The sequence below is a fragment of the Salvelinus alpinus genome, chromosome 28, assembly GCF_045679555.1.
Source record: "Salvelinus alpinus chromosome 28, SLU_Salpinus.1, whole genome shotgun sequence".
NCBI classification, from domain to species: Eukaryota; Metazoa; Chordata; class Actinopteri; order Salmoniformes; family Salmonidae; genus Salvelinus; species Salvelinus alpinus.
Genome location: NC_092113.1, coordinates 34,265,575 through 34,278,126, shown reverse-complemented (window position 1 = coordinate 34,278,126; position 12,552 = coordinate 34,265,575). Strand labels below are relative to the sequence as shown.

At 42.8% G+C, this 12,552-nt stretch overlaps 1 protein-coding gene across 1 annotated transcript in view; it reads left to right on the top strand.

Moving 5' to 3' along the window:
* The window catches only part of LOC139558022 (neural cell adhesion molecule L1-like), a 107,826-nt gene that overhangs the window by 67,829 nt on the left and 27,445 nt on the right, over positions 1-12,552 (top strand). Inside the window, exons 9-18 of the mRNA XM_071373432.1 lie at positions 143-274; positions 528-671; positions 763-874; positions 1,105-1,265; positions 1,426-1,585; positions 1,692-1,816; positions 7,269-7,370; positions 9,339-9,536; positions 9,793-9,863; positions 10,914-11,136. Coding sequence (XP_071229533.1) covers positions 143-274; positions 528-671; positions 763-874; positions 1,105-1,265; positions 1,426-1,585; positions 1,692-1,816; positions 7,269-7,370; positions 9,339-9,536; positions 9,793-9,863; positions 10,914-11,136 — 1,428 coding nt within the window. The remainder of the gene's footprint in view (positions 1-142; positions 275-527; positions 672-762; positions 875-1,104; positions 1,266-1,425; positions 1,586-1,691; positions 1,817-7,268; positions 7,371-9,338; positions 9,537-9,792; positions 9,864-10,913; positions 11,137-12,552) is intronic.

The following is a 12,552-nucleotide window of genomic DNA, read 5'->3' as shown; positions in this document are numbered from 1 at the left end:
GTCGTCTATGCTGTCTGTTGTTGTCTATGCTGTCTGTTGTCGTCTATGCTGTCTAACTAATTGCCTATTGATGGTTTGTGTCGTGTATCATAACGTTGTGTATCATAATGTTGTGTATAATGCTGTGCCGTTTGTTGCGCAGCGGCTCCGTACTGGACCAAGGAGCCAGTAAGCCAGCTCTATGCCCCAGGAGAGACGGTGAGACTGGACTGTCAGGCTGATGGCATCCCGTCTCCTGCTGTCGCCTGGAGCATCAATGGAAAACCCATCACAGGTGTGGAATAACGCACGTTACTCTTACACATACAGTTGACATTTGCATTAACAAGGTTTAAGAGCAAACTCAGCATATTACACCTGCTACTGATGTGCATAGGACAAATTAAAATCTTTTTGTCTTTCGGCTATTATCAACTCTAAAAATGTAACTTCAAATGTCATTTTCTTCTCATGAATATGCCAGTCAGTATTGTGCTTTGGTAGGATGCTGTGATGACTTGCTGTAATGTGTGTGTGTTTCTCCCCAGACATAGACTCAACCCCCAGGCGTACTGTGAGAGATGAAACTCTGATTCTGAGAGATGTGGTCTTCACTGATACAGCAGTCTACCAGTGTCAGGCCCACAACAAACATGGAACCATCCTAGTCAATACCTACATCTTTGTCATCGGTGAGGGGGAGCTGTGTGTATGTGTGTTGTGTGTATGTGTTAACAATAAATATGTCACATTGATAAACCTAAACCTTGTATCCTGTTCCAGAACTGCCTCCTCAGATCCTGAATGCCGACGGACAGAAGTACAACTTCACAGAGGGACAGAAGGCTGTACTGCAGTGTCAGACCTTCGGCTCTCCCAGACCTAAAGTAACATGGTAAGACACACACCTGTATGAGTATATATTGTGTTATATTCTATTCTATTCTAAGAAACTAGCTTGTTTAATTAGATTCAGATAGTCTTCCATTAAGGAAGGAATGTGTCTCCATTGACAACCAGTCAGACAAAATCCTGCCTTTAGGCTGCTTAATGAGGGTCTGGGTTTCCCACCCTCTCTGGCTGTGTTTTCTGTGTAATCAGTGTATCTCTGTATTTCCTATCCAGGGAGAGGACTGGCAGCGCTTCTCTACTGGCTGAGCCCAGGGTTAACCTGCTGACCAATGGAAACCTCCAGATCACCAACGTCTCCCACGGCGATGAGGGCCTGTACACCTGCTCCGTTAGCAACACCAACCTGTCAATCAACGCTGACCTGGATGTGCTGAGTGAGTAGGCCATGAACCCCCCCCCCCCCCACACACACACACACACACACACACACACACACCTCAAACCCTGCCTGCACCCGTCTCTGTAACCCTCCCCTCCTTCTCTCTCTCTCCCCATCTCTCTCCCGCTCTCTCTCCTCATATCTCTCTCTCTCAGACAGGACAGTGATCCTGTCTCCTCCTGGGTCTCTGCGTGTTCAGCCTGGTAAGACGGCCATCTTTACCTGCCTGGCACAGGTGGACCCCAAACTGACCCCTCCACACATTCAGTGGAAGAGGAGCGGACAGAAACTCTTTCAGTCATACGCCGAGGACAAGTAAGGACATATTTACTTTATGTCTGTGTCCGTGAAGGCTGTTTGTGTGTAATGAGGATGACGATGATCTCAATCACGATCATGACCAAGAATACATTATTTCCAGGTACACATTTGAGGGCCCAGACCTTATTGTGGCCAATGTGCAGACAGAAGACGAGGGTGTTTACACCTGTGAGGTCATCACCAACCTGGACAGGGTTGAGGCCAGCGGGTCCATCATTGTAGTCGGTATGGAAATATATATTGTATTATTTTTAATTGTATTCCATTCTCTTCTATTCTATGAAGAAGACATTTTTTTAATAATTTTTTTAATTGAACCTTTCTATAACTAGGCAAGTCAGTTAAGAACAAATTCTTATTTACAATGTCGGCCTACCAGGGAACAGTGGGTAAACTGCCTTGTTCAGGGGCAGAACGACAGATTTATACCTTGTCAGCTCGGGGATTTGATCCAGCAACCTTTATGGTAACTGGCCCAACGCTCTAACCACTAGGCTACCTGCCCCATTTCATGTCCCATTTCATATCAAATCAAATGTTATTTGTCACATACACATGGTTAGCAGATGTTAATGCGAGTGTAGCGAAATGCTTGTGCTTCTAGTTCCGACAATGCAGTAATAACCAACAAGTAATCTAACCTAACAATTACACAACTACTACCTTATACACGCAAGTGTAAAGGGATAAGAATATGTACATAAAGATATATGAATGAGTGATGGTACAGAACTGCATAGGCAAGATGCAGTAGATGGTATAGAGTACAGTCTATACATATGAGATGAGTAATGTAGGGTATGTAAACATAAAGTGGCATAGTTTAAAGTGGCTAGTGATACATGTATTACATAAAGATGGCAAGATGCAGTAGATGATATAGAGTACAGTATATACATATACATATGAGATGAGTAATGTAGGGTATGTAAACATTATATTAAGTGGCATTGTTTAAAGTGGCTAGTGATACATTTTTACATAATTTCCATCAATTCCCATTATTAAAGTGGCTGGAGTTGAGTCAGTATGTTGGCAGCGGCCACTAAATGTTAGTGGTGGCTGTTTAACAGTCTGATGGCCTTGAGATAGAAGCTGTTTTTCAGTCTCTCGGTCCCTGCTTTGATGCACCTGTACTGACCTCGCCTTCTGGATGATAGCGGGGTGAACAGGTAGTGGCTCGGGTGGTTGTTGTCCTTGATGATCTTTATGGCCTTCCTGTGACATCGGGTGGTGTAGGTGTCATGGAGGGCAGGTAGTTTGCCCCCGGTGATGCGTTGTGCAGACCTCACTACCCTCTGGAGAGCACATATTTCAACATATGTGGTATAATGCTGTTTCTGTACCGTACTAGTATGCAGTGATGCATGCATTACTATTTTAATTTCTCTTAATTCAACATTTTATTCGTGTCTATTTTAACTAAACATTTTGTGTTTTATCTCTCTCACCTTTGATTATTTGTATTTGTTAAGCACCTTGAAATGCATTTGTTGTAAGAAATGTACTATATAAATAAAGTTTGATTTTATTTGATTGAGGCTGTGCTGTTAATAAATGTCCCACTATAGTAGGTATGGAAACATTCAGTCCCACCTGAATGTCAACAACATATGCAACAGTATGCCTTGTGGTTTTGTGTTGTGTTGTATCGTGCAGTAATACGTTAATGCCGTGTTGTATTATGCAGTAATACGGAAATGCTGTGTTGTGGTGTTTTATGCAGTAATACGTTAATGCCGTGTTTCATGCGGTAATACGTTGATGCCGTGTTGTTTTATGCGGTAATATGTTAATGCCGTGGTGTTTTATGCAGTAATACGTTAATGCCGTGGTGTTTTATGCAGTAATACGTTAATGCCGTGTTGTGTTATGCGGTAATATGTTAATGCCGTGTTGTTTTATGCGGTAATACGTTAATGCCGTGTTTCATGCGGTAATACGTTGATGCCGTGGTGTTTTATGCGGTAATATGTTAATGCCGTGGTGTTTTATGCAGTAATACGTTAATGCCGTGGTGTTTTATGCAGTAATACGTTAATGCCGTGTTGTGTTATGCGGTAATATGTTAATGCCGTGTTGTTTTATGCGGTAATATGTTAATGTCGTGGTGTTTTATGCAGTAATACGTTAATGCAGTGGTGTTTTATGCAGTAATACGTTAATGCCGTGTTGTGTTATGCGGTAATATGTTAATGCCGTGGTGTTTTATGCGGTAATACGTTAATGCAGTGTTGTTTTATGCAGTAATACGTTAATGCAGTGGTGTTTTATGCAGTAATACGTTAATGCCGTGTTGTGTTATGCGGTAATATGTTAATGCCGTGGTGTTTTATGCGGTAATACGTTAATGCCGTGTTGTTTTATGCGGTAATACGTTAATGCCGTGTTGTTTTATGCGGTAATACGTTAATGCCGTGTTGTATTATGCAGTAATACGTTAATGCCGTGTTGTTTTATGCGGTAATACGTTAATGCTGTGTTGTTTTATGCGGTAATACGTTAATGCCGTGTTGTATTATGCAGTAATACGTAAATGCCGTGTCGTATTATGTAGTAATACGTTAATGTTGTGTTAATACCGTGTTGTATTATGCAGTAATACGTTAATGTCGTGTACAGTGTAGTGTACTCTACAGCAGTGGGGTTGGCAGGGGGAACTCAGTCCGGCGTTAAACTTACTCCTGAAAGTTGTAATAGTAGAAAGCACAAGGTGCAATTTCGAAATTGGGTAGTGCATCATCAGTTTCTCTTGTCATTTTAGTTCATGCATACCTTCATACTGAAATTATTGCCCCCCCCCTAATGCAAGAACCAATCTACACTACTTGACCAAAAGTATGTGGACACCTGGTCGTTGAACAGCTCATTCAAAAATCATGGGCATTAATACGGAAATTGGAATTGGTCCCCCCTTTGCTGCTATAACAGCCTCCACTCTTTCGGGAAGGCTTTCCACTAGATGTTGGAACATTGCTGTGGGGACTTGCTTCAATTCAGCCACAAGAGCATTAGTGAGGTCGGGCGCTGATGTTGGGCGATTAGGCATGGCTCGCAGTGGGCGTTCCAATTCATCCCAAAGGTGTTCGATGGGGTTGAGGTCAGGGCCCTGTGCAGGCCAGTCAAGTTCTTCCACGCTGATCTCAACAAACTATTTCTGTATGGACTTCGCTTTGTGCACGGGTCATTGTCATGCTGAAACAGGAAAGGGCCTTCCCCAAACTGTTGCCACAACGTTAAGATTACCCTTCACTGGAACTAAGGGGCCTAGCCTGAACCATGAAAAACAGCCCCAGATCATTATTCCTCCTCCACAAAACTTTACTATGCATCAGCCATACCCAGTTTAGTCCGTTGGACTGCCAGAGAACGCGTTTCCACTGCTCCAGAGTTCAATGGCGGCGAGTTTTACATCACTTCAGCCGACGCTTGCGCATGGTGATCTTAGGCTTGTGTGCGGCTGCTCGGCCATGGAAACCCATTTCAGGTAGCTCCCGACAAACAGTTCTTGTGCTGACGTTGCTTCAAGAGGCCGTTTGGAACTCAGTAGTGGGTGTTGCAGACAAGGACAGACAATTTTGACGCGTTTCGCTCTTTAGCACAGATTCGTCTAGAATGTCATTGTATGCTGTAGCATTAAGATTTCCCTGCTTCCATTCAGCCACAAGAGCATTAGTGAGGTCGGGCACTGATGTTGGGCAATTAGGCCTGGCTCGCAGTCGGCGTTCCAATTCATCCCAAAGGTGTTCGATGGGGTTAAGGTTCTTGAGGTTCTTCCACACTGATCTCGACAAACCATTTCTATATGGACCTCTCTTTGTTCACGGGGGCATTGTCATGCTGAAACAGGAAAGACTTTCCCCAAACTGTTCCCACAAAGTTGGAAGCACAAAATTGTCTAGATTGTCATTGTATGCTGAAGCGTTAAGATTTCCCTTCACTGGAACTAAGGGGCCTTGCCTTCATCCTCCCCCGAACTTTACAGTTGGCACTATGCATTAGGGCAGGTAGCATTCTCCTGGCTTCCGCCAATCCCAGATTCGTCCATCGGACTGCCAGATGGTGAATCATGATTCCATCACTCCAATGGTGGCGAGCTTCCACACCACTCCAATGGCGGCGAGCTTCCACACCACTCCAATGGCGGCGAGCTTTACACCACTCCAATGGCGGCGAGCTTTACACCACTCCAATGGCGGCGAGCTTCCACACCACTCCAATGGCGGCGAGCTTTACACCACTCCAGCTGACGCTTGGCATAGCACATGGTGATCTTAGGCTTATGTGCGGCTGCTCGGCCATGGAAATCCATTTCATGAAGCTCCCGTTGCTTCGAGAGGCAGTTGCAACAGAGGATAGACGATATTTACGTGCTACGCACTTCAGCACTCGCCTGTCCCGTTCTGTGAGCTTGTGTGGCCTACCACTTCGCGGCTGAGCCGTTGTTGGTCCTAGACGTTTCCACTTTACAATAACAGCACTTACAGTTGACCGGGGCAGATCTGGCAGGGCAGACATTTTACGAGCTTGTTGAAAAGGTGGCATCCTATGATGGTATCACATCTCTTCAGTAAGGCCTTTCTACTGCCAATGTTTTCCTATGGAGATTGCATGGCTGTGTGTTCGACTTTACACACCTGTCATTTGAAAGGGTGTCAAACATACTTTTGTGTATATTGTTTGCTCAGAAAAATTCAGAAATGATTAGTTTTGGAAAGGCAGTGTAGGTTTAGTGGCGAGGGAATCGATGGGACATCCAAGGAGAAACCAAGACAGAAACAACCGGCCCTCTTCAACAGCCCACCACACCTGCTTCTCTGAATGGTCAGTCACTCCATTGGAGCTGCTTCTCTGAATGGTCAGTCACTCCATTGGAGCCGCTTCTCTGAATGGTCAGTCACTCCATTGGAGCTGCTTCTCTGAATGGTCAGTCACTCCATTGGAGCTGCTTCTCTGAATGGTTAGTCACTCCATTAGAGCTGCTTCTCTGGTACTTGTCCTCCATTGCCAGTAATGTAACACCCACGTGAATAATAGAATAATAGTGAAGACATCAAAAATCTGAAATAACACATATGGAAACATTTAGCAACCAAAAAAGTGTTCAACAAATCAAAATATATTTTATATTTGAGATTTTTTAAAGTAGCCACCCTTTGCCTTGATGACAGCTTTGCACACTCTTGGCATTCTCTCAACCAGCTTCATGAGGTAGTCACCTGGAATGCATTTCAATTAACAGGTGTGCCTTGTTAAAAGTTAATTTGTCAAATTTCTTTCCTTCTTAATGCGTTTGAGCCAATCAGCTACGACAGTTAAGTGTGTTCATAAATTCCCTCTGGAGTTCCAGAATGCGCCCCAGGCGTTCGTAAATTCAGAGCGTTGGAGCGTACAGAGGGCCGAGGAGTAGGGTTCACCCGAGCGTTCTGACCTCACAATGGCAGTCAAGCATCCAAGCTATCTAAAGTTACAAATGAGAGAACACCTCACTCTGACCGTTTTACTCGCCCTAGTAGAGCTGGTTAGGCTGTGCAAGGCAAAAACCAGAACGTGCACCAAGTGGGAGCCCCAGGACTGACTTTGGGAAACCCTTATTTATGCAGTGTATTTGAATATGAAGTGTTCTGTTAACGATGTCTTTAATATACCTCTCTGTGTTTCTCCCTCTTCCTTCCAGACCGTCCGGACCCCCCCACCCAGCTCCAGGTCTCTGACCATAAGGACCGCAATGTCACCCTGAGTTGGACCGCAGGAGATAACCACAACAGCCCTGTCATAGGTAGGCTAACAACCAAAACACTGACACTAGAATGACCACAACATGACCACAACCACCCTGCAGTATGGTCACAACCAACACACTGACACTAGAATGACCACAACATAACCACAACCACCCTGCAGTAGGCTAACAAACAACACACTGACACTAGAATGACCACAACCACCCTGCAGTAGACTCACAACCAACACACTGACACTAGAATGACCACAACCGCCCTGCAGTAGGCTCACAACCAACACACTGACACTAGAATGACCACAACCACCCTGCAGTAGGCTCACAACCAACACACTGACACTAGAATGACCACAACATGACCACAACCACCCTGCAGTAGGCTCACAACCAACACACTGACACTAGAATGACCACAACCACCCTGCAGTATGGTCACAACCAACACACTGACACTAGAATGACCACAACATAACCACAACCACCCTGCAGTAGGCTAACAACCAACACACTGACACTAGAATGACCACAACATGACCACAACCGCCCTGCAGTAGGCTCACAACTAACACACTGACACTAGAATGACCACAACCGCCCTGCAGTAGGCTCACAACCAACACACTGACACTAGAATGACCACAACATGACCACAACCACCCTGCAGTATGCTAACAACCAACACACTGACACTAGAATGACCACAACATGACCACAACCGCCCTGCAGTATGCTAACAACCAACACACTGACACTAGAATGACCACAACATGACCACAACCGCCCTGCAGTAGGCTCACAACCAACACACTGACACTAGAATGACCACAACATGACCACAACCGCCCTGCAGTATGCTAACAACCAACACACTGACACTAGAATGACCACAACATGACCACAACCGCCCTGCAGTAGGCTCACAACCAACACACTGACACTAGAATGACCACAACATGACCACAACCGCCCTGCAGTAGGCTCACAACCAACTCATGGAGACATGCCATGCACAGTTTGAGCTACTCCAGGAAGTGACGTTGCAGGCTAGCTCAATGCTGCACTCTCTTGTTGAGTAATTCAAGTTGAAGGCCGACCGGGGTACCGCAGGCTTTCATTAGAAACACAATTCTCCTTATAACTTCTTCTCTGTGCGATTTTCAAATAATTGGTTCAAGGACATACAGTACATCTGGTGTATTGAAAACAATTATTGGTACCATGATTGTAATTGATTTTATATTCATTTACACAAAGATTGACCATGAAGTGTGCCATTTTTCAATTCACTATAATGTGCTGCTAACAATGCCTGCGGTACTGCAGTCAGCCTTGAACCTCCGTGGCTTCAATGAGATGGGGCAGTCATTCTCCCCTGCTCTCAACAGACCCCTGACCTCATTTCAAATGGTTTTTGTTTCGTTTTAAATACTCTACTTGCTTTTGATTGAGCCTAGCTGGCCCAGTGGAACCAATCAAACAGCCCCAACAGTGCTAACTGCAAACCCTGCCTATCTGTCAACCAGGCAAGCTCAATCAAATGCTCAGAATTATTAGAACCCAAAGAACCCAGGTCTGATTGATACTACATCACTGTGATGCTTTAAACTACAAACCCATAGCTGTCCTATCCTGTATCTCCCCATGGGAGAGTGAGTATTAGTTTCAGTGGAGATGACCACAGCTGTCCAGGCCTGAGACAGAATAGACACTGCTGCCTGACTTTGATAACCACATCACTTTGAGGCTTTGCACTTTGAATTACCAACCCCATACCATACAATCATTATATCATCATATCTCTCCTGAGAGCACGGAAGTCTGTTTTATCTCATTACATGGACTGAGTGATTTCTGCATTGTCATATATTACTTTCTCTCTTCTGCTTAGTGGTTCAATGGTTGGTCCAAGTCATTGGACCATTGGACCCCTGCATTGTCACTGATTCTCTCACTCTCTTTTCTCTTTCTCTCTTTTCTCTCTCTCTTTTCTCTCTCTCTCTCCAGAGTTTGTGGTGGAGTTTAAAGATGGTGACTCTAAGGAGCGGGGTTGGGAGGAGCTGAAGAGAGTCAGTGGAACTAATGAGAGCGTGACCATTTCTCTGCAACCATACGAGTCCTACCGCTTCCGAGTCATCTCCATCAACAACATTGGGAAGAGTGACCCCAGCATGCCCTCTGACCTTCACAGCACCCCACCTCAAGGTTAGATATTATAATATATCAAAGGTAAATGTCAAGTAGAGATGTACCAGTCTAAATGTTCTAAACGATCCAATACATGGAACACAGGGAATGTCTGGTCACTGTTCTGCTGCTCCCAATCGTGATCGTTTAATAAAGCTTTAATCGTTTAATAAAGCTTCCAAGCTTTAATCATTGAAAAAAGCTTTAATCGTTTAATAAAGCTTCCAAGCTTTAATCGTTTAATCAAGCTTTAATTATTTCAACCCCTCCACAGCTCCAGACAATAACCCAGAGAATGTGAGGAGTGAGTCTACAGACCCAGACACCCTGGTCATCACATGGGAGGTGAGGCTTGTTAAATGTATCAATGAAAGATATGTGACCCATTATTATTATTATTATTATTATTACTATTATCATTATTATCATTAATATTATTACTATCATTACTATTATTATTACTATTATTACTAGTATCATTACTATTATTATTAATACTATCATTATTATTATTATTATTATTATCATCTTTACCATTATTATCATTATCATTATTATCATTACTATCATTACGTAGGCCTAGGCCGTCATTGTTAACTGACTTGCCTAGTTAAATAAAGGTAAAATAAAAATATCCTTATTATTATTATTACTATCATTATTATTATCATTATTCTTATTAACAGTATTATTAATATAATTTTTATAATTATCATTACTATTATTATCATTATTACTTTGATCATTATTATTGGTATTATCATTATTTTAACTATTGTTATTATCATTATAGTATTATTATTATTATTACTAGTGTTATCATTATTATTACTATTATTAATATCAATATTATTATTATTATTACTGTTAATACTATTATTATTATTACTATTATTGTTAATACTATTATTATTATTACTGTTATTGTTAATACTATTATTATTATTACTATTATTGTTAATACTATTATTGTTAATACTATTATTATTATTACTATTATTGTTAATACTATTATTATTATTACTATTATTGTTAATACTATTATTATTATTACTATTATTGTTAATACTATTATTATTATTACTATTATTGTTAATACTATTATTATTATTACTATTATTGTTATCATTACTATTGTTATCATTATTATTGTCATCATTATATTATCCGTATTATGATTTATTATTATTATTCCTATTATTATCATGTATTACTATTATTGTTATCTTTATTATTATTCCTATTATTATTATTATTATTATATTATTATTATTACCCTTACTATTATTGTCCCCTACCACCACACACTAGAACATTTTCTAAATGTTTTTGTTATTATTGTAGGAAGGGCTGATTGGTCTGATTGGCTCATATCCCTGTATGTCACTGTCACAGGAGATGGACAGGCGTGTGTTTAACGGCCCAGAGTTCCACTACAAGGTGTTCTGGAAAAGGGTGGTTGGTGACACAACCTGGCACTCTAATGTCTCCACTGAGCCACCGTTCATCGTCACTGAAGTGGGCAACTTCTCCGCCTTTCAAATCAAAGTTCAGGCTGTCAATCAGAAAGGAGAGGGACCTGAGCTAGACCCTGTGACTGGTTACTCTGGAGAGGACAGTAAGATGTTGTTTTAGAATTCCCTCTTTCTGTAATGATCTCTCTCGCTACTGCGTTCTCTCCTCTCATTCTGTAATGATCTCTCTCTCGCTACTGCGTTCTCTCCTCTCATTCTGTAATGATCTCTCTCTCTCTCGCTACTGCGTTCTCTCCTCTCATTCTGTAATGATCTCTCTCGCGCTACTGCGTTCTCTCCTCTCATTCTGTAATGATCTCTCTCTCTCGCTACTGCGTTCTCTCCTCTCTTCTGTAATGATCTCTCTCGCTACTGCGTTCTCTCCTCTCTTCTGTAATGATCTCTCTCTCTCGCTACTGCGTTCTCTCCTCTCTTCTGTAATGATCTCTCTCGCTACTGCGTTCTCTCCTCTCTTCTGTAATGATCTCTCTCGCTACTGCGTTCTCTCCTCTCATTCTGTAATGATCTCTCTCTCTCGCTACTGCGTTCTCTCCTCTCTTCTGTAATGATCTCTCTCTCGCGCTACTGCGTTCTCTCCACTCATCTGTAATGATCTCTCTCTCTCGCTACTGCGTTCTCTCCTCTCATTCTGTAATGATCTCTCTCTCTCGCTACTGCGTTCTCTCCTCTCTTCTGTAATGATCTCTCTCTCTCTCGCTACTGCGTTCTCTCCTCTCTTCTGTAATGATCTCTCTCGCGCTACTGCGTTCTCCCCTCTCTTCTGTAATGATCTCTCTCTCTCGCTACTGCGTTCTCTCCTCTCGTTCTGTAATGATCTCTCTCTCTCTCGCTACTGCGTTCTCTCCTCTCATTCTGTAATGATCTCTCTCTCTCGCTACTGCGTTCTCTCCTCTCTTCTGTAATGATCTCTCTCTCTCGCTACTGCGTTCTCTCCTCTCTTCTGTAATGATCTCTCTCTCTCGCTACTGCGTTCTCCCCTATCTTCTGTAATGATCTCTCTCGCTACTGCATTCTCTCCTCTCTTCTGTAATGATCTCTCTCTCGCTACTGCGTTCTCCCCTATCTTCTGTAATGATCTCTCTCGCTACTGCATTCTCTCCTCTCTTCTGTAATGATCTCTCTCTCGCTACTGCGTTCTCTCCTCTCTTCTGTAATGATCTCTCTCTCGCTACTGCGTTCTCTCCTCTCTTTCTGTAATGATCTCTCTCTCTCTCTACTGCGTTCTCCCCTCTCTTCTGTAATGATCTCTCTCTCTCGCTACTGCATTCTCTCCTCTCTTCTGTAATGATCTCTCTCTCTCTCTCTCGCTACTGCATTCTCTCCTCTCTTCTGTAATGATCTCTCTCTCGCTACTGCGTTCTCTCCTCTCTTCTGTAATGATCTCTCTCTCGCTACTGCGTTCTCTCCTCTCATTCTGTAATGATCTCTCTCTCGCTACTGCGTTCTCTCCTCTCTTTCTGTAATGATCTCTCTCTCTCGCTACTGCGTTCTCTCCTCTC